We start from the raw sequence: 22,778 nt of genomic DNA, 5'->3' as shown, positions 1-22,778 counted from the left end.
ACACAGGATACTATAATTGACTTTCATTTTCATTATTAAGTCAAGAAAAAAAAAACCCTCAATTTAAAATGTATTTGTGACAGGCAAATACATTTCCAGAATGCTGCACTTTTTTGTCTGAGAATTTAGATCAAGATTGCTAGAACATGCACAGGCACTTGCCTGTATCTAACTCTCTAACAGAACCTCAAAGTTACGAACTGAATGGTCAACCACACAACCTCATTTGGAACTATAAGTATGCAATCAGGCAGCAGCAGAGACCAAAAAAAAAGGGCAAATACAGTACAGTACTGTGTTAAACAAACTACTAAAAAAATAAAGGGTAAGTTTAAAAAAAGATTTCACAAGAAAAGGAAACTGTTTCTGTGCTTGTTTCATTTAAATTAAGATGGTTAAAAGCAGCATTTTTCTTCTGCATTATAAAGTTTCAAAGCTGCATTAAATCAATTTCCAGCTGTAAACTTTTGAAAGAACAACCATAATGTTTTGTTCAGTTACAAACATTTCAGAGTTATGAACATTCGTAACTGTGAGATTCTACTATATATTGATAGTTAATAGAGATCACTGCTACAGATAGTACCAAACAACTTTATGAAAACAAATTGTTCTATAATGACCTAATAATAAAAATTAAGGGTCAGATTCTGATTCCCATACTCGCAGTGAATAGTACCTTACACCATGGATAGTCCCAATGACTTCAATGGAACTACTCATGGAGAAAGGAGCCACTTGGTGTGAAGTATGATGAAAGCAACAGGCTTAACCTAGTGGATACATAAGAAAATTACAATTAATTTACAAAATTAAGAACACACAGCACTGATCTCTTCTGGTAGTTAAAAGAATTTTCCAACTCTGACTCCTAAATCTTTTGAGAAGGAGAAGAGAGATAAGGACCACAATCTGGATTTACGGTCTTCTGAAAATTCTTTTGCTACTTCTGTTCTCTACCAATTTACCAAGGGCCAGATTCTTACATTGAGCAGTACCTTACTCTATGAGTAGTCTCACTAATTTCATGAGATTATTCATGGAGGAAGGCATTACATAGCATGAGTAAAGGTGGCAGAGTATGGCTCCAAATTAGGGCAAAACTAAAATACCGCCCCCCCCCTTTTTTTTTTTGGTCTTCCAGCTCAGAACTTCAAACCATAAATCAGACCATCAAATTTTATAGAACCTCTGGATTGGCTTTTAGCTCTGGAATGAGCTATAAAACAGATTTCACACAAAAAATGTCTGGGATTTGCTTTCATGAGTTGTTGTGGAGAAGACATTCAAACACTTGAGTTCTGATGCACACACAGACACACTTACATTCCAGATCACTGATGAAAGATTAAATTTAAAACACAATTTAAGTTAACTTGGGTTAAATTTGGATAATGGGCCAGATTGACTATGATGGCAGATAGTGAAACTTGTAAAAGTCAGGTCTGTGTGTTGTAGTTGTGCAAGGTACTTGCAATGCTCACTTCACTGGAGATCTGCAGTTGGTCAATGCCACCTAAAAAATAGCTAGTACTGGTTGGCAGAAGCTGGAACACACCACAAATTATAGAAACTAATCCATGTAAACTCCCATTTTGCTAATTAATCAGAATATGAATTAAATTGGACTTAATATTTTTAAATAAAACGTAGGCACCCTTTTTAAAACTGTAGAAAGTTACTTTAAACTCAATAGACCAAAATCTGCCTTCAGTTACACTCATGCAACCCAATTCTTCCAGCCAGAGCACAACTATAACTTTAAAGGAGCTGCTCTAACTACCGACCATCTTGAATATTTGGGCCAAATTCTGTTAATTGACCACAATGGAGATCAGAGGGGTCCATACCTCAATCTGCCAAATATTTTATGTGATATGAAAGAAAAATCCAAAACAGAGGAAAAAAAACAACACAATCATTTCTGCAGGGAAAGTCACAGTGCTATGGGATTCATTTCCTAAATGTAAATTCACTTCAGTGACATTCAGATTTCACAGCTTGAGAACCTTTAAACACTCCATTCTTCAGTAAAGACAATTACTTTTCTTAAAAAAGAAAAAGGAAATTAAATGCAAGTTATGTTAAGGTAATATCAAAACTAACTAATTGCACAGGTGAAGTTAAAAAGGCAGCATATGCAAAAGTTAAGGCTCTCCCAGTAATGTTACATGAGTCATGGCACATCTCATTTTATGGCATAAAATGAGAGAGAAATATTCATCTAACATAGTTAACAAAATCCCAGGAAAAGAAACAATTGTTAAAAGAAATCATACTTTAGTGTTCGGCACATTAGAAATGCTTCAAGAGATAGTAGGTACTACTGTGGATTTATAACATGGTTGATTTAACATTGACCTTTGAGCCTTATCTTTTTGCATGACTTAAAAACCCCCAAACCAAAACAACCCTTTGTAATCTTGACACCACATCAATATTGGGGTGAGGGAGTGAGTTTGCACTTAATACAGGATATAGGTATTTGGGTAAAGAACCAGCTTAATATTAATCTTGGTTAACTCTCAGGGTTGGGCACTTGTAACTGTTGATTGTTTAATAGTCTGCATAAGGAAATAGTTCTATCCTGCACCTCCCTTAGAAGTTCCACTGTCAGGATACATACTTGAGCCGCATTCATTATTTTTGCCTTTACAGGGCACTTTCCATTAAGGTTTCCTGATCTGTCTTCTCATGCTGCCCAGGAGGTCCAGCTCTGTTTCCTATAACTTCTTTCATTTAAATCCAATCTTTGTTATTTTGACTAAAAGAGATGTTCTTCCTCCTACACCTATTTCATTACAATCCTCCTCTCCTACACTCTCCATCCTGGAAACAGTGTTTAAATATCCAGTTCCGTTTGCTGATTTTAGCCAAGTTTTTAGTACGCAGTGTTTCAGTTTAAACATGCAGTTCTACTTCTGCAGTTTCATTTTGTATGGCTCTAAACTTGCTCCCTTCTCACTCCCCCAAAGGATAATCATCTACTTTGTACAACTTTTACCCTCTTGCTATCCATTTAGGAGCAGACTGTGCCTGGCGCTTACATGGGTGTGAGCCTTCTCCACTGCCTTTGCATGGCCTGTTAAGGGCCAGGAAGCTGCCCCATGGCCTAGTCCCCTTCTGTGTCAGACTGCAGTGCAGGGTGGGGAATCGGCTGCACCTCCTGCAGGACTACAGTAACTCCTCACTTAACGTCGACCCGCGTCGCTGATCAATTAGAGAACATGCTTGTGTAAAGTTGCGCAATGCTCCCTTATAACATTGTTTGGCAGCCACCTGGTTTGTCCACTGGTTGCAGAAAGAGCAACCCGTTGGAGCTATCTGGTGGAGACTTGGAACCAGGGAGGACCAGCAGTGCCCCAACAGCTCCCCTAAGTTCCCTGTGCGGCAGCTGCCCAGCAGGCTATCAACTGCCGGCAGTTCAGCTGTCCCTTCCCCCACTGCCATGTGCTGCTCCTGCCCTCTGCCTTGGAGCTGCTCCTGGGAGCCTCCTGCTTGCTGTGCAGGGGTGGGAGGGGGAAAAAGGGTACCCCCTCCCCCCGCTCCTGTACCTTATCTCCACAGAGGGGAGCACAGGAAGGAGGGAGCTTGCTGGCAGCAGCTGCTGTCTCAACTTGCTGATCTACTTAAAAAGGCAGTGTACTTAGAGTGGGGTCAGCGTACTTAACGGGGCAATGCACGTCTCTCTCACACACACACAGTGTAGGTCTGACTCTCTCTCTCTCTCTCTCTCTCTCTCTCTCCCTCCCACACACACACACACACACACACACACACACACACACAGAGTGTGTGTCTGTCTCTCTCTGCCATGCTGTCATCTCCCTCCATTCGTGCTGCCTTGTAGAGTACGAGGCTACAACAACAACATGTTAACTCTTGAGGGCTCAGCCAAGTGCTTGTTCATCATTTAGCAGTAAGGCATTCCCTGGGAAATATCCCACCCTCTTGCACCCTCTGACTCCACCACCTCAGCAAGCTTCACAATCATCATTGCTGTGTACAGTATTAAATTGTTTGTTTAAAATTTATACTGTGTGTGTATACATATACACACATATACATATACATGCAGTCTTTTGTCTGTCGAAAAATTTCTCCCTGGAACCTAATCCCCTCTATTTACATAAATTCTTACGGGGAAACTGGATTCGCTTAACATTGTTTCGCTTAAAGTAGCATTTTTCAGGAACATAACTACAACATTAAGCGAGGAGTTACTGTATATCAAGAACTCCGCCTGTGTCAGGGAGCATTAGGAGCAATTCTACCTCCACAGAAATCCTCCCCAAGGGACAGGGCAGCTTCTCACCACCCACAACTCCAGGCTGTGCCTACATGGTAGCACCACTGAACTTTTAATGATGTAGCTTCTCTCAGTGATGTCCTTCCTCACCTACTTATTTGAATAATGAGCAGTGGAATACTAAGTATTTGTAGTATTAACAATGAGTGCATCTTAGTGTCCCCGGATAGTCACATTTACACAGTGTGTGCCCCCATCCCACTTGTTCTACAAATCACTCCTATAATATAATCCTGCCCAATAACTTGCTGCTTCTACCTGGTAAAAGCAGATAGCACAAGGGTGTAACTCTGGCTTCAAAAAGGGCCCACTGTAGGCAGGGTGTGATCAGCTATGATAAGCTGACAGCTGCCCATCCAGGCGTGGGTAGGACACAGAGCTGCAAATGAGCAAGCTAAAAAGCACTAGCAGGAGCTCCCACAATTTTGCAGTTGCCAGTTTTGAACAGAATCCACACAGTCCTTTCCTTTTGGTTAGAAATATCTAAATATTGATTAGAGCTTTGTCTGCTCCCACTCATGAGACTTTTAGTGGTGTCTAAGCAATTTCAGTATTATAAAACAAAGCAAAATGAAAGGGGACAAGAGAGCAGTTAACATTCAGTGAAAATAGTACCATTATCTACCTGCTGCCTCATGGATTTTCCATCTCACAAAATAATTCTCTACATGGGATATTTGCAAAGATAGTCAACAGGAAAATGGAAGTTACAGCCCCTAACCCTAAAGTCCACAGTTTTCATGCAATTATTATTTGGTAGGCTATGAAACGCATCCCAGTGCAGAGAGTTTGCAAAAGGCACTCAGGTCAAAATGTCACCCTGCAATAGATCAAGCAGGGTAAGGGGAAGCAGCCTTCCATGCCTACCAAACCATAGATTGACTCATGCAGGAGGAGTCATCTTTCAAGCATGAGGCATGTATGTAGTGTTATTAAACAAGCTAAATTATTTTTTTGCTGTTTGTTGTTTTCCTTTTCCTGTGTTCTCTGTGCCGAGGTTTGGGCATGAAGGATGTGTCATCAATGGGAGGAGAACTCCAGTAAATGTGTTAATAGCACCTTAACTTGTCAAATTCTTTCTTGAGTGTCCCTGTAAAATAGTTACCAAAGGAAGCCTGGAATCTTAGCCATGGATTCTTTCCTCATGTATTGTCCCATTTTGCTTCCTAATTTACTCTGCTGCTCTGTGTGATAAAATTCTCTTTCCGTGTTATATAGAGTGACTTCAAATTTAATTCATGGAATATGTGTTTTCCTGTAATTATATTTTTAACAGGCAAGATATCAGTGAAGGTGGTGTGAGCATAGTCTCTCGCCAATGAGCTCCTATGCATTTTGACTCTGAATTCTTTTGTATTTTTCTGGCATTTTCTGTGGGTCTCTTTTTTCCCTTGCTCAAGAACTTGAAAATCTGTTTCTGATGCCAGAGTGGAAAAATTCAATGCACTTCAAAAGGATTTTCTGTAGGCAGGCCACAAAGATGTTGCTCATGGGATCCAGTTTGCCAGGAAGTGAATGACTTCAAACAAAAGCATGGGTAGATGACAAAACAGTAAGTTTAGGTCACTTTTTTTTTTTTTTTTTTTAAAAAACAAACAGCAACTAATTGATCCATGGGTCACCAATCAACCTCTGCTCTAATGAGTATACAACTAACTTCAGTTGGGGTTACACAGGATGTAAGTTAGTGCAGAATTTGGGTCAAGACTGCTTTTCTACTTCGTAGAGTGGAACACAACAGCACAGCTTCCCAGTGAAGCTCTACTGTGAAAATGAAAACAATCATGGTGTTATTTTCTACAGAAGTGGCATTACTGTGTTCCAGACCAGCAAAATTCTAGCTATCCAGGGAAGCAGTGTTACATTTTAATGAATGACAAACCAGGTATAACAATCCCCAGGATATGCTTAAACTGTAAGGATAGTCATCTATTGATATATGTTGTCAGAATAGCAATATAAGCAACATACCAGAAACTCCCGGTGGTGTCTTAATGAATTTTCCATTAAAATGAGCAATCACTGCTTCACATTTTTCTGTTGATTCCATCCTATATAAATAAAGGATAAAATAGAAATTAAACTTTTGTCTGGTTTCTGCGTTTGAAAAAAAACAAAAACAGATTTACTATGGTTTCTTGCTCTCCTTTCACTTTTGTGACTTCCTTTTGTGTGTGAGAGCAACAGGGTAAAATTAAGGGTAAAATTAAAAAGAATTAACTTTTTGTGCAAAGTGATAGACTCAACACTCTGAAAATTTAATTTCTCTGTTTATTAGGTCATGCCCTGCAGAGCTCAGATAATATGGGTTATACAAATTAGGCCATGTATACGCAATTTCCAAGAGTTGGCAATGGGACTATTACTACAGGATTCTTGGTGTTTGGATCCTAAACCCAATGCTTCAAGAAACCCTCCCTAATTTCTTCCTCCCGCCCACCTTCTTAAAGGTAGAGGAGGCATGTAACAGGAAAACCCTCCCCCCTGAATTCTCCTCAAGAGGGTCTCTCTTTCACCATCTTCCAACTTTATAAGGAAGGACAAAGAAAGGCCAATGCCTTAACCCAAAATTTAGTTAGGTTCTGCAGTAAGTGGAACAGAAAGCAGCTTAGCATCTCAATGATGCAGAAGGAGCAGGAACACTCGCTCCCGCAAAATCCTAGATAATGCAAAAACAGAGATGCCCAGTAAACCTTATAATGGAAGTTAGGGAATCCACCGGCTTCCCTGGCAATGACATAATAGCTGGAACTGCTCATAATTGCTAGCCAGAGTTGCCCAAGAAGAACTAAGCCACAAGGGGTGTGGCTATTGCTTTGCTTAGTATAGGAGCCACAGCAGGCACGGTAGTGTTTCCCCATTCCTGCTGTTGGGGGGGGACGGGGACGGGGACACAGTGGCCCTGACCTAATTACTCCATTGCTCCTTCAGAAAGTCCTACGGGAACGGCAACTTGCACCAGGTGGAGTGGGAATAGGATGTGTCAGGACAGCAAAAAGGTAAGGGTAGGCTAAGAGGAGACCTCAAGGCATCTAACAGTAGATGCTATGGGGTGAGTTTAGAAGGCCAGAACTGCAAATAGCATTGACTTAGCTCAGCACATATGTTGTGAATCCAAGAAGACCTTCATGAGCTGAGACAGAGTTTGAACCCGTTTGTGATTATTGGCAGATTCGGGATTCTAGCCAAACACATCTAGTATGGCATGGGCAGTAGCAGTGAAAAGTCCATTCAATGGTACCGAACAGACGGGTTAATTCACATTCATTCATTCAAATTTCAAACCACAGCCTCTTTGAGACAGACACCAAAGGGCAGTACCACTGTTGGCAGTGGTTTTTGCAATGTCCACTAGGCATTAGAGTAAGAAAGCCAACTCCATTCACACAGCACACTGAACTACCTTCAGACAGTCCTGACTTTTAGTCATTACCAACCTGGACTGAATTGGAACTGCTCACCCAGAGATGAAAAGCAAAGAGATAGCAATTTTAATAGGAGTATAAATTTAACAGCTGTTTGTAAAATGAAGTCAAGGTAATATATACAAAATCATTAAAGGGGATTATCATCTGCATATTACATTTGTGAAACTCAGATCCACAAGTTAGGCCGTATGACTAAATCACCTTCCACTCATCAGCAAACTACAGTAACCAATGAGAGGTAAAAATTGGTGCTTTTGGACTCCTGGTAGTCTTCACACTCAGACCCTGGGAAATTCTTCCATAGCCAAGAACCAGGATCAGCAAATGGGCAGACAGAACAAAAGGGTTTGTTCACAAATGTAATTGGAGAACCAAGAGAGCTTGGAGAGGGCTCTGGATTGCTGGATGTGAATCACTGTGTTAGTCTCAGATTCAAATCTGGACTTGACAAAATCTATTCTGAGGTTACTTTCTACTAACCTCCTAAAACATCATGGACACAAGAACTGAAAGCTTACTGTACATTCATTCGCATGTCCCTTAAAAACCTTCAGTCTCAAAAAGGCATTCACCCATTAATGTTCAGACATCTAACTTGCAGTACTTGAGTATATGTGGATAGATGTCAAAATATGGTCTTATACAACTCATCTATATAGGTTTCCTCTCCTGTTACTGTAAAAGCCAGCCATATTTCTAAATGAACATAGAGCTGTTTCAGTCTTAGTATAGTAGAGAACCCACCCAGAAAGTACAGATTTTGAAGCTAAGGTCTTTTTTCCAACACACCCACAACACAAATGGTGATTTGGATTTGCAGATCTCTTGTGCACTTTCCAGATAGAATTTTAATGCTCTTCTGGCATCTAATGCCACAAGAGTTTAGGGTAAAATCTTGCCCCAAATACCTCTTGTTTAACAGAATGAGAAGCAACTTGCAAAGAGAACCATTTCAGGGAGACCCTATCATCTTGTTAATTTCCCATAAGCAAACTCACTCTCTAAAATATTTGGATTTGACTGAACAAATCAACAGACTTCTGACTAGATGTCAGGTGGCATAGAATGTTCAGATTCTTCTCTATACAGTTCATGAGAGCACCAACAATTTTATATTCTCCTACTTTTTCAAATACAAAACTACCACAACATAGACAAACTATCAGAAATGCTTATCCAGTCATCTGGTCTTCGAAATCCAAGAGGACTAATTCTACCTATCATCAGTGTTTTTGTGGCACATCTATATGCTTAATCATACATCTTTTAGGCTCTACTTCCTAAATATATTCAAGGAGTGCTCCCCACTGCAGACACTGTTAACAGAAATCTCCAATCCAGTTCTCAAATGTGGTCATTCAGCTTGCACACAAAAGAGATCTTGACTGTTTTAAAGAGTGACCATGAGTTGATCTAGGCTTAATGCAGGACATAGAGACAGAGAAAATAAATGCTAAAGGGCCACAGGAGAACTCTGGGCATGGAAATCTGCTATAGTCAAATAGCCAGTAACTAAAGGAAATGCAGACCCCCAGGGGCGGGATATTTGAGAGCTGAGTTGACCATGGAAATAGTGTTTGTTCTTATTGACTCAAACGGAGAACCATTCCCATTTAGAGGTCAAATGCTTTTGGTGTAAGATTTATTATGGAGGATCAAAAATATATTTTTCTCCAAAATGGCAACAGGCGCATGAGCCAGAATATGCCAAGCACTCACAATACAGAGTGATGGGTCTCTTTCTTCAGAAAAATTGATGCAAATAAAGGTATTTCAGTAGTGCAGGAGACCTCCCACATCTCCTCCATCAGGAAATCTAGCCTCAAAACTGGATTAGAGAGGCCAGGGTGGGGTTCTGCTCATACAGTACTTAACAGGGAGAATTTCCCTTTGCACTTGAAGAGGCCCTAGTTAGGGGAAGTAGAGGTCTGATTATCAGCCTGAGGCACTGTTATAAGTTTTCGTAATGGATGGGCTTAGGGGGATGTGGAAAGGAGGGTCTGTGATGAGAGGATTTCAGCCCAAATCCTTCCATGGATGTTGGCTATCATTAGGGGTGGTTGAGAAGGCTCCACATACTTCCTGCCCACTTACTCAGGTGTGGGGGAGGTAGGAGCAATAGCTGTGCAAGGAGACCCCTGCAGAAGTGAAAAGTGGAGTCTTGTTCCCGCTTGAACCCCTGCACTGGTGCCTAGAGCAAGCCAAAATTAGCCCCAAATCTTAGTTGGGAGTCTGGCATATTTGGCTAAGCAAGGCACAAATTACCAAAGTCCCGCTGCATCTCTTAATTAAAAAGGGATTCAAATTAAAAGTATGGTATGCTTTCTGTAATCACGTCTTCTTTCTCCTATTCTGGGTAAACTCTGATTGACAATAGCTAGAAAAAGACATTTGTATGATGAACACTATTGATGGACACATGGTTTACATAGTACAGAATGAAAAAAGCAAATAAGCAAACTACAATACCTTGCAAAGCCAACACCACGACTTGTGCCACTGGAATCACGAAGTATCCTTGTAGAGATAACTTGCCCAAATGGCTTAAGCATATTCTCAAGCTCCTGCTCGTCCATTGACAGCGGCAAATTGGAAATATATAAGTTAGTTGGATCTTGTTCTTGTTGCTGAAACAGAATTAAAAACTGCCATTTAATTTTCAAAATCAATAGAGTTGAAAGAAATCTTAAGAATAAACTATGTCTATCATTACATCTGTTTTTCTATGTTTATGATTCTCAGGTCCCATATACAAGCCTTTCTTTCCCTGCATCACCCACTTTAAACAACTGTCTCAGTATAATTATTCAAGCAAGGAAAAAAACTGCTTAAAGCATGTCTAGAGTGACTTTTTATTAATCTTAACCATTCAGAAAAAAAGTGGAGATTAGTACGAACAAATGACCAGTCTTAACATATATATCATATCTTTGTTTTAAGGTTTTTGGAAAGAGGGAAAAATATTAGAGAGGAGCAACTCAGGGAAAAACAGGATTGAAGCTGGGAGAAAAGAAAAATTAGACTGAAGGAATGGCACCCTGAAAATGGAGGAGGAAAAGAGATAAGACAAATAATAGGAAAGGAAGAAAAAACTGGAGTGAAGAGATAAAAGGGATGGAAAAGACAAATGATAGAGTGCATTTTTTTTTTAAAGTATACTGGCAAAATGTAACAATAAAAATAGGCAGTTGTCCGATGCAGATAAAGCTGGGCAGGAAATGGTTTTCCTAACCTGTGAAAATTCTCTCATTCCACATTGGGACGACAAACAGACACACAAGCACACAGTGAGATGGAGCATGAGCAGAACAGTCAATAACCCAGCTGTTAGGACATGCACCTGGGATCTGGGAGACCGGATTCACACCCGAGATTTGAACTTAGGTCTCCCACATCCCAGATGAGAGCCTTGACTACCAGGCTATTAGCTGTTCTGGGCTCTCCCTCTCTCTCACTGGTTTTGATCAGAAATTCCATCCTGGACCTGATAAACCTTTTTGTCAAAATGAATACATTCCAGAAAAATTCCTGACCAGCTCCAGATTTATCCAAACAAAATTATTTGAGTGAGCTATAGAAATCCATGAATTTAGTCAAATAATGTGTGTCCAGTTTTATATTACCTGGAATACTAAATATAGTTAATTAAATACTGCTTCCTCCCTGGATTCACCAGAACCAGGGCTGGATGAGCTTTAGGACATATTGCAAGGTACACCTATATTCCTTGGCTTTTACAGAAGACATAGGGAGGGATGAGTGGAGTGTGATTGGTATTGTGTGAGAGCTTGTGATGGAAGCGGCTTTTTAATATTACTAATTATTATCGTACAATACCCCAAAATGTGCTTCACAAAGAAGAGGAACACAGTCTCTGTCCCAAAGAGCTTGCCGTCTAAATATAATATAAAAGAACAAGTCAGAACAAATAACGAGTGGGGAAGAAAGGGAGGACAAAGGACAGAGTGACAAGGTCACACAGTTACTCAGGTTGATTGTGCACATTTGGTAGTCTAACAGGTTTTCCCTCCATTATACTTAATTTTATACAGAATTTTAATTGTCCCATTTCTCTCTGAGAAAGGACACAAGAGGGGAAAAAAATCTTTGCCGCACCTTCAGCCATTGCTCTAAACTTTATTACTGACCAAATCCTTCTCTATAAACTTGTGATTACTTTAATTTTTTTTTCTTGAAGATAAACCCACTTAAATCCTGGCCCACGATCCCTCACAATCTAACTACAGGATAATGCCTCAACAAAGCATGCCTTTGTCATCTCCCATCTGAAATACAGCAACGAAACATACGTGAGCATGAATCTAACAACCCTTAGGGAGCTTTCTACCATAGGGTAAAGCTCATCTGTGCAGGAAACAGAACCTTCTCGGGTAGGGTTACCATTCGTCCGGATTTACCCGGACATGTCCTCCTTTTTGTTCTAAAAATAGCGTCCGGGGGGAATTTGTAAAACACTCAAAATGTCCGGGATTCCCCCCCTCCCCCGGCAGAGCAGAGCGAGTGGCTGGGAGGGCTGCAGGAAAGTCCCGGGCTGGACTCTGGAGCAGTTGTAGAGGAGCCGGATCCGCCCTGCATTCTGAGCCGGCAGCTCTCCCCTGCAGCCCGGTCCAGCAGCACTGTGCAGGGCCAGGGACCGGGTTTTGTTGTGCTGGGGAGTGCAGCCATGTGTCCGGCTCGGCTTGCACAGAGCCCAACACCCTGTTCTGCTGTTCTGAGCAGCAGGGTAAGGGGGGGCAGGAGAAGGGACAGGGAGGTTCTGGAGGGGGCAGTCAAGAAATGGGGGGGGGGCTTTTTGGGGGGAGTGGAGAAAGTTTTGGGCAGTCAGGGTACAGGTAGGGGGTAGGGTCCTGGGGGGTAGTTGGGGGGGGGTCTTAGGAGGGGGCAGTTAGGGGACAAGGAACAGGGAGTCTTAGGTAGGGGGTGGGGTTCTGGAGGGCAGTTAGGAGCAGGGGTCCCAGGAGGGGGCAGTCAGGGGACAAGGAGCGGGGGGGTGGGGAGCTGGTAGTTCTGGGGGGGGGGGGCTGTCAGGGGGCAGGAGTGGGGAGAGGGATCGGAGCAGTCAGGGGACAGGGAGCAGAGGGGTTTAGATGGGTTGGGAGTTCTGGGGGGGGGCTGTCAGGGGGTGGGGAGTGGTTGGATGGGGCGTGGGAGTCCCAGGGGTCTGTCTGGGGGTGGGGGTGTGGATAAGGGTTGGGGCAGTCAGGGGACACGAGGCAGGGAGGCTTAGATAGGGGGTGGAGTCCTGGGGGGCAGTTAGGGGCAGGGGTCCCAGGAGGGGGCAGTCAGGGGACAAGGAACGGGGGGAGGGTTGGGGGTTCTGGGGGGACGGGAAGTGGGAGGGGCAGGGGCGGGGCTAGGGCGGGGCTCCTCCCGTCCTCTTTTTTGCTTGCTGAAATATGGTAACCCTATTCTCGGGGCTGGTCTAGGAGTCAGGAACAATTCACAAAGGAACTAAGGACCATTACAAACCCCACCATCTTCTGCTCCATGTGCAATGCACATTTCTTTACCCTTCCTTCCCCAATATAAACTCACAGCAGTGTGTACATTTAAAAAAATAAAAAACAAAAACAGAAAAGAAACCCAAAACCCTACCAAAAGAACCCCCTGCACAATACACACAGTTCTCACCCTGGATACAAGGTCTGGTCTAGGTCTACACGACAGACTGATGCCCGCAAAGCTATGTCAGTCCAGGGTGTGAAGAGGCAGCACAGTTGTATCGGTCAGGGATCGCACCAGAAGTCCCTAGTGTAGACACAGCTATATTGGCAAAACTGAGCTTTTACTAGTATTGCTTGTTTTGCTTGTGTGGGATGGTTTTATTCTGCCAGGAGAAAGCACAACTTTGCCAATGTAGCTGTGTCCACACTAGGAACTCTCTGCCAGTATAGTACACCAGTATTTCTATACCATTGAGGCAGTGCTAGTGTAGACACGGCCAGGATGAGAGACAGAATGAATCCCATGTGACAAGATGTTAGTTACTTCACTTAATGTACTACTGGAAGGTGCTCAGAGGATGATGAGGATGATATAAGAACCTATACAGAATTACACACAACCCCTCCTCTGTGTTAAAAGAACATTAATAAGGTCGCAAAGTCAAGCACCGAAAAGTTGGGAAATGCCAGAATTAAGGCTGACTGGGCAACCTTATTTCAACCTCTTTGTGCCTTTAAATTAAAATACAGTCTTTCTTTACATGAAACCGTACTATTTTCCCTGCCTCACTGAGTGAGCAGAATGGATGGTGCTTACTTAAACAGTTATTCAATATTTTGTTTTATCCACCTTGTTCCATGTGGGGCCCTACATCTTACTTACTGCCCACTATTCAAACCCCACTCTGATGTTGGAATTATTAATTTCCTCGCGAGTTTGTCTATGGTGTTCATCCCCTTTGTATAATTTATTCAAATATTAATGAATTTATTTTCAAAACACTCCTATGAGATGAAGGGGTATTATTATCCTCATTTTTCAAATAAGAAATTAAGGAACAGAGATTAAGGTCAAAATATGTGGTAATTTTGGGTTCCCAATTTGAGATTCCTAGAACCTCATTTTTCAGAGTACTTAGCATTATAGATCACTGTAGCCTTGAATGGGTGCATGCTCAGTGCAGACTGAATCTTCGAGGAATTTAGCTACTAGAATTTAAGAACCTTTTTCTAAGCATATGTGAACTGAACTGTGATTTTCCAATGACTTATAACTTGGCCAAATTGGTGCAGAGATTCATGGGGACAATAAATGGCACATTCTTGATAAAATGGCTGCCAAATTCCTGCTCCAAAGCATAGGGGTGCTAAAGCTTTTCAAGTAAAAGGTTGACAGAATTTTTAAAATAGGCAACATAGTGTATTTTTTTCCTAGCCTTCTTCTCAGAAATAATAGAGCCATTTGGAAGAAATTTTCCAACAATATTCAGCCTGAGGCAGATACTTTGAATTGAAAATTTCACTCCAGATTGCTGAAGTTTGGCAAAGTTATAAGCAATTGAAAAAAGTCTTATTAACATTGACCAACTCTTCCATTATAATAGGGGTGCTCCCAGCTCTGCCTGTAAACAGAACATATCCGAACCCCTGATCTTCCCTCCACATAGTACATATCAGCCATGCCCCCTGCATCTTTCTACACACTTTGATGTTCTCCTATACAAGTATCCATCCTCTCCACAGCTGCAGAATTCAGAAAAGTCACTTCTAACAGAGGGTCTAGGGAACATGGCTTGAGAGGGGGCTTCAAAGAAAGCCACAAATATTGGGATCGTGAGCTTTGCTTTAAAGATACCTTTAAGATTAAATTGTTGCATTATATTAAAAATTTGTGTTTATACAAAATTATGTAGCATACGAGACAGACCCAATGAAAGTTTGCATCAACATACAGTACCACTTGTTTTTATACACATACTCTGTACACAAACCATTCTGGGAAAACAACAACTGAGGCAGAATTTTATGAGCCAGATTATGTTCTTTTGAGCAGGAGGCTTTCACCTTCCAGTCTAGCCCTAGGTGAAAGTTGGGTGGAGAATATTTGAGATGGAGCAGAAGAGGTTCTACCAATCTCAGCTGAGAGTATTTGGTGTTCAGAAAAGGCTGGTAAGAATGTTTTCTGGGGGGGGTCTCAAGCTATGTTGTGCCCCTGCTGCCCTCTGATACTACTAATGCTGGCCACGTATCAAGATAACATTAATCCTTTACCTGTGAAAAGATGTACAAGGGCAGACCCTTATGCTCATGTGAAGTTATAATTAAGTCAATGGGACTCTAAGTGGATGCAAGGGTCCATTTTAGTGAACCCCTGTGCTGGAACTATTCTATTCCCTTGTCCACATGGGCAAGTGTTTTTTGGTTTAGCTGATCTCACTGGGAAAGGAGTTTAAGCCAAACCGGGGGGGAGGGGGGAGAGGGAGGGAGGGAGAGACCGCAAACACTCATACCAGAATAAGAGTGTGCAAACAAAGTACAACTATACCACTGTAACTATGCCAGTGTAACTTGTAAGCAATTTTCCTGTGTAGATAAGACCGATACAGGTTCTTATATCATCTGTATGATTGTAATATCTGAGTGCCTTCCAGGAGCTCATTAACACCAACAGATATTAAAGATATTACCTCACCAACCTTGTCTTCGATGACAAACATCTGTCATGGATCAAGGTCACAGATAGCAGCTCTCAGCTGTGGTGGGGGTGGGGGAGTGGGGTGTTTCCAAGGAAAAAATTTGGTCAGGATCTGTGGTGCTCCAAAAACCTCTCAAATTTGTAAAGTGTGTGCATCTAAATATATTATACACACACACACACACACACACACATATATAAATAAAGATTGAAAAATGAATATTACAAGTTATATATTCGTATGCCAAAGAAAACATGCTATATTCAGAAACAAGAAATATTTTATATATATTTTTATATATATAAAATATGTGTGTGTATATATACACACACACACACACACATAGATATATACACACATATATAAAAATATCTTCATTGTTCATCTATTCACCTTGACTCTTACTTTCCAAAGAAGTGAGTGCTTTGTTTTCAAATCTCCTCTAATGGGGTTGAATAACTCTCAAGTTCAAAGAATCCTCCAAAGAGAAATGTATTCCCATCCCAGAGACTCTTCCCTTGTCTGTTCACTCTCGTCAATAGGATTTTAATTCTCAATCAAATCATATCACCACATCACAACTGATAATTTTCTGGGTTCAAGGCAAAATTTGTGTTGTCTTAATGATGTCTCCTTCACTGCATTTCAAATGGTCAGTGAGTGACAAACATGATGGGTTTATTATTATTATTATTTTGTATTGAAAAAATGATTTACCTAGTATGAGGCAGGTCATGCAGCAATCTGATGGCTTCAGGCACTTACTGAAAATAATACTGAATCCATATAGTATACAGTGAGGGCCTGTGGCTTCAGTTATCTTAGATCATCTCATTTCTCCTTTGCATTAGACGAGTCAGCAGAAAAAGAAGACAAGAAAATGGATCCACTGAGAGTCTACAGCTCACATTAATATTCATTACTGTGCACTGTTCAAACCACGAGGGAAAAAGCCTACATTACGATAGCAATATTTTTGACATAAAGTTCAGATTTCTCTGCTACAAATTTGAGATGAGGATAGCTTTAATGATTTTAGAATTAGCTTGTTATTTAGGTTCTATTAGACAATTATATTTTTATACATTGAGCTGGGTGAGCTGTGGGTTTTCAGTTTCTTCTTTAATGAACGCTATTAGTAAAGGATTTAATTGAAGTTTCTGCCTTGGGCAACACAACGTTTTATTCCCAGTCATATTTTAATTTTCTGAAACTCAGGCTGTTCTTTGCAAGAATACTTCATTTGGATTTTTCACATTTTAGTACTGGATGTAAAATATGTTTGCACTCTAGTGTCCTAAAACTTATCACTTTAAAATGTATACCGTACAAGTCTGAAATTAGCTCCTTAGAGTGTTTTACTAACATTATTACTGTATAATAAACAGGCTTGCATTAAAATCTGAGACTCTCTCATTACAAAAGCTTGCCAACATTTGGGAAGATTGAAAAATAAATATTACAAATTATATACTTGTATTCTGTATTCAGAAACAAGGAATAAAGGGGGATATTCACTTTACTCACATAAAAGTCAGAATAATTAGGCTTTATGTAGGTGAATTGGAGGGTCCCCCTGTCTGGAGCTGCTTCTCCAATCCAGGGGTTGGAGTTGCTGCTACTGCTCCTTCGTGCTGCATGTAAGGTGCATTAAGGCTGGTAGATCACAATCATCCTTGGCAAGTAGGGGGAACTAAGCCCTCTCCACATTCACTATGCCATAGATGGCTCTCCCTACACAGCTTCAACACAGCGCCTTAACCCTTTCTGCCCATCCTCCTCTCCAAAGTGAATTTCACTCTAGAAGACCACAAGTGTTCTACAAAAGCATATCAATAGTTTGTCAGAGGAAGAGTCTAGATTATTTAATACATTTTCAGGGTTAGCAAGAATATCACCAGCTATACATGTAAATCCCTTTCAAGTTGGAAATGCAAAGATATTAAATTATTCCCTCTAAAAGAGGTGACATTTCTTGAAGGAAATGTAAGAGCTCTTATGCTTTAAAAATTTCTGTACTCAAATTGGTTATTTTGCATCCAAAAAATGGTTGTTTTAAAAATAAGCAAAATTTTCTAAAGATACCTGGGGTGAATTATGGCCAAGTTTGTAAGCCAAGCTACATATTATCAGCATCAAATCATCTCGCTTCACAAATGAGGGGGAGTACCATGTAAAACAAAGGAAAGTCTTTTTATTTAGAATATGTATTAGAACATTACAGCAACATGACATTTCTAGTAAACAGCGTAAAGGTTTGATGCCTGACACTGAAATGCACTGGACCATCCTTATGGTCTTAAAACCTATGGGATTTAATTGAGACTTTTCTGAATCACCCTAGATAGAGCAGTAAAATATATTTAAATTCTATAGGATGGTACAAAAAACAATGAAAAGGTTATCATTTTCTATTTAATTATATAGGACATATCTATAAGGACAAATTCATTGCTGACCTTACTGAGTGCACTGCATCTTTAATTGCAATGGAATTGTACTCCCTTACTTCAGTGGTAAATTTAGCTCATTGGGAGGTCTGCATTAAGGAAAAGTTCTGTGCTCCAAGACAAGAACTCAGATATCTACGGAAAACGCCAAAAATATAATGAGTCTTTGTTTATTTTTCTTCTATTTTTTGCACATGCAAACAAACGCATACTGTTAATACTAGGTTTCCCAGCCCCCCCAAATTTGCTCCGTCTTCTTCCTGTGTTATAACCTGTATTCCAAATGAGCACATTAGATTGGGGTTCTCTGAGGTCTGAAAGCCTAAGTGGGCAATTGGAGATGACGTCAATAAAAATTCTACCTTCTTGAAGTGTGTGTGCGAGAGAGAATTACAGCCACCCGCATCACCTAGAAGAGCTTCCTTCAAAGCTCAGTTAACTCCATTCCTGATACTCCAACAGGACATCCCAACCATATTGTCAGAGTGGATGGCACAGCGAGAAGACGGGACTCTGAGGTGCTCTCTCCTCTCCCCACAACTAGGCAAATAAAAGTATGGAAGTGGTAGCAGTGTTGCCAGTTCCACATAGCAGGAAGTCACCAGACAAGCCCTTAAAAGTTGCTAGATGTAGTTGTTTAAGCACTCAAAAGGAGTCAAAAGTGTCACCAAACAAAATTTCCAGAGAATTCAACAGAAGAAGAAGATATATATATATATATATATATATATATATATATATATATATATATATATATATATATATACACACACACACACAGGCGAGTACAGTCACAAAACCATTCACAAGCAGCTCAACAGTGCCGATAAGATCCATTCCATGCTCGTCTTACTACATTCTGTTGCACACCAGAAGCAACTAAAACAGTACGCTGTCAACATCAGGAGGCTCCAAGGCACCCTCTGCTCATTGGGAAGAGCGCTCTGTACACTGCAGTCCAGGTTGGCTGGGGTTGGTTAATTTCAGCTGAGCCTTGCCTTTCTTGCCAGCCTGGATTTAAGCCAACAGGTTAGTGAAAGGGAGAGCCCAGAACCAGGGGGAAGAGGGCATTCGCCTAACCTGAGCTCAATGCTGCAGGGAGCTAAGAAAGTAGATTTAAAAACAAAAGTCTGCTAGCCGGACCCCTTCCCCCCGTTTCCAGGGTTTCATTTCTGAAAACAGCTGGGCAGCTAACCCCAGGCCAACCCAGGGGAAGGAGTAAAGGGGAACTGAAATCAAGCTCGCTCCACCTTTGATCCTGTAGTAAGAGTTTCATTCTGGGAGGCATGGTGCCCCCTACCCCATTGGGGCACATGGTCCTGTCTCATTCCACTCCACCTTCCATCTGTGTGGCTCTCCTCGCTGGCTAACCTGCCTCCCCCACCCAGCCCGCTTCATTAGCCATCTTTCCCTGCATTACAGGGGGTGCTGCCTAATATGGAGCAGTGAGAAAGAACACATTTGGGTAAAAACAAGCCCTGGCTAATGTGCTGCTCTCTCCAAAGTGCGCCTGGCTTTAGCAAAGTGTTTAATTAGCCTCCACAAACTTCTTTTCCTCGCCTGCAGATTATAGTGATCTCAGCCCAAGAAGCCCTGGAATGTGATTCCTTTCGAGGACATGCTCAATTGAGACATGACGACATTGGCGTACAACAGAATGTAGTACGAAGAGCATGGAATGGATTTTATTAACATTACTGAGCTGCTTGGGAATGGTTTTGTAACTACATATTGGTGACTCCTTTCTCTGAATGTCTCTGTATTTGGCAGTGAAAGTCACTAGATTTGTCACTGGTCACTTTGACACTTATTTTCTTGCTAGGGAAACCAAAAAGTCATTAAATCTAGTGACAAAGTCGCTAAGTTGGAAACACTGATGGTAGGGAGGGCAAAAATAAAATAAAGAGTGTGAGAGAGAGCGCGCAGACACAGGACAGAAAGGGAGGGCTGGGGATCTCCCTGTGAAAAGTCGGGAATACTACGTAAAATTTCCTGCATCTTAGACTAAAATGTTTTATGCAAAAAGCAAATAAACTGAACATAAAACAATAAAAGGAATCCTATCTGGGATTTCAGAATAACTTGACAGTGGAAAAATTATATTACAAAATGTGCACCAGAAACCCAGATGTGATCATCCAGCTTCTGTCACACTCACAAACCTAGAAAACCTTTAAAAAAAAATCAGGATAAGTTTTGAATGTTTATGTAAAGCAAATTATATCCTTCTTCCTAGGACACTAGATTTCCACACCCACTTCCAAACTACAACCATAACCAGGGCTCCCAATGTTTCTTTGTCCTACACAAAAGAGTACCATACAAACCAGATGTTTGCTTTTATGTAATATTTTGGCACCAAACTTGGTTAAACAGTTTAAAATTCAGGAAGTCAGGAGAACAAACAAACAAACTTGTTAACTTGTCCCTCTGTCTGACTCTGGCAGGCAGTGGCCTAGTACATTATTAACTTCTGTAATTCCCCACCTTACTGAGAACTGTCTCATTGTACTTTGTTTCACATCAAAATTATACACCAATTTTACAAGGGAAAATTGGTTACTTTGAGTTCATAGTTATGTTGTTTCACCACAGTTGAGGTCTACCCTCACTTCCATGTCTGGCAAATCAGTAAACTGTGGCAAACACATGCAAGCAAGCACAAACCCACAACTTGCCTCTGTATTAGAGATTTGACTGTGAAAAAACTGAGTTTATTCAAATGTAAATCTTTCATGAACAACTGATGAACCAAGCAGGGTTTGCATAACTCTAAGGACCTGATCCAAAAGTTCACTAAAATCAATGGAAAGACTGCCACTGACTTCATTGGGCTTTGGATCAGGCACCAAGGAAATCAATCATGACATTCACACGTGTTTCTCATCTGACAGTACACACAGTACTAAATTCTAAGCCACTGAGCCATCCAGATTTCATAAATTTTGATTCAGTAATTTATAGGGCTGTTGATTAATTGCAGTTAACGTATTTGATTAACTCAAAAAAATTAATCGCGATTTAATCAGTTTTAATTGCACTGTTAAACAACAGAATACCAATTGAAATTTATTAAATATTTTGGATGTTTTTCTACATTTTCATATTGTATTCTGTGTTGTAATTGAAATCAAAGTGTATATTATTTTTGATTACAAATATTTGCACTGTAAAAATGACAAAAGAAATAGTATTTTTCAATTCGCTTCACACAAGTACTGTAGTACAATCTCTGTCATGTAAGTGGAACTTTCAAATGTATATTTTTTGTTACATAACTGCACTTAAAAGCAAAACAATATAAAACTTCAGAGCCTACAAGTCCACTCAGTCCTACTACTTGTTCTGCAATCGCTAAGACAAACAAGTTTGTTTACATTTACAGGAGATAATGCTGCCCTCTTCTTATTTACGTCACCAAAAAATGAGAACAGGCATTTGCATGGCACTTTTGTAGCCAGCATTGCAACAGGCATTTACATGCCAGATCTGCTAAACATTCGTATGCCCTTCATGCTTTGGCCATCATTCCAGAGGACATGCTTCCATGCTGATGACACTAGTTAAAAAAATAATGTGTTAATTAAATTTGTGACTGAACTCCTTGGGGGAGAACTGTATGTCCCCTGCTCTGGTTTACTTGCATTCTGCTATATATTTCATCTTATAGTAGTCTTGGATGATGACCCAGCACATGTTGTTCATTTTAAGAACACTTTCACTGCAGATTTCACAAAACACAAAGAAGGTACCAATGTGAGATTTCTAAAGACACCTATAGCACTCGACCCAAGGTTTAAGAATCTGAAGTGCCTTCCAAAATCTGAGAGGGACGAGGTGTGGAACATGCTTTCAGACGTCTTAAAAGAGCAACACTCCAATGTGGAAACTACAGAACCCGAACCACCAAAAAAAAAATAAAAAAAAAATCAACCTTCTGCTGGTGGCATCTGACTCAGATAATGAAAATTAACATGCATCTGTCCGCACTGGTTTGGATTCTTTTTCAGCAGTACCCGCCATCAGCATGGATGCATGGCCCCTGGAGTGGTGGTTGAAGCATGAAGGGACATGTGAATCTTTAGTGCATCTGGCACGTAAATATCTTGTGACGCCAGCTACAACAGTGCCATGAGAATGCCTATTCTCACTGTCAGGTGACACTGTAAATAAGAAGCGGGCAGTATTATCGCCTGCAAATGTAAACAAACTTGTCTGTCTGAGTGATTGGCTGACCAAGAAGTAGGACTGAGTGGACTTGCAGGCTCTAAAATTTTACATTGTTTTATTTTTGAATGCAGTTATTTTTGTACATAATTCTACATTTGTAAGTTCAACTTTCATGATGAAGAGACTGCACTACAGTATTTGTATTAGGTGAATTGAAAAATACTATTGCTGTTTTTTTTTTACAGTGCAAATACTTGTAA

General features: G+C 40.7%; 1 protein-coding gene across 3 annotated transcripts in view; it reads right to left on the bottom strand.

Moving 5' to 3' along the window:
* The window catches only part of RBMS1 (RNA binding motif single stranded interacting protein 1), a 190,594-nt gene that overhangs the window by 30,333 nt on the left and 137,483 nt on the right, over window positions 1-22,778 (bottom strand). For all 3 annotated transcript variants that reach the window (XM_054044684.1, XM_054044685.1, XM_054044686.1), the window contains exons 5-6: window positions 10,207-10,364; window positions 6,281-6,360 (exon numbers count right to left, since the gene is read on the bottom strand). In XM_054044684.1, the coding sequence (XP_053900659.1) occupies window positions 6,281-6,360; window positions 10,207-10,364 (238 nt within the window). The remainder of the gene's footprint in view (window positions 1-6,280; window positions 6,361-10,206; window positions 10,365-22,778) is intronic.

The sequence above is a fragment of the Malaclemys terrapin genome, chromosome 11, assembly GCF_027887155.1.
Source record: "Malaclemys terrapin pileata isolate rMalTer1 chromosome 11, rMalTer1.hap1, whole genome shotgun sequence".
NCBI lineage: Eukaryota > Metazoa > Chordata > Testudines > Emydidae > Malaclemys > Malaclemys terrapin.
The sequence above is the reverse complement of the archived record's forward strand: the minus strand, read 5'-3'. Positions and strand labels throughout refer to the sequence as shown.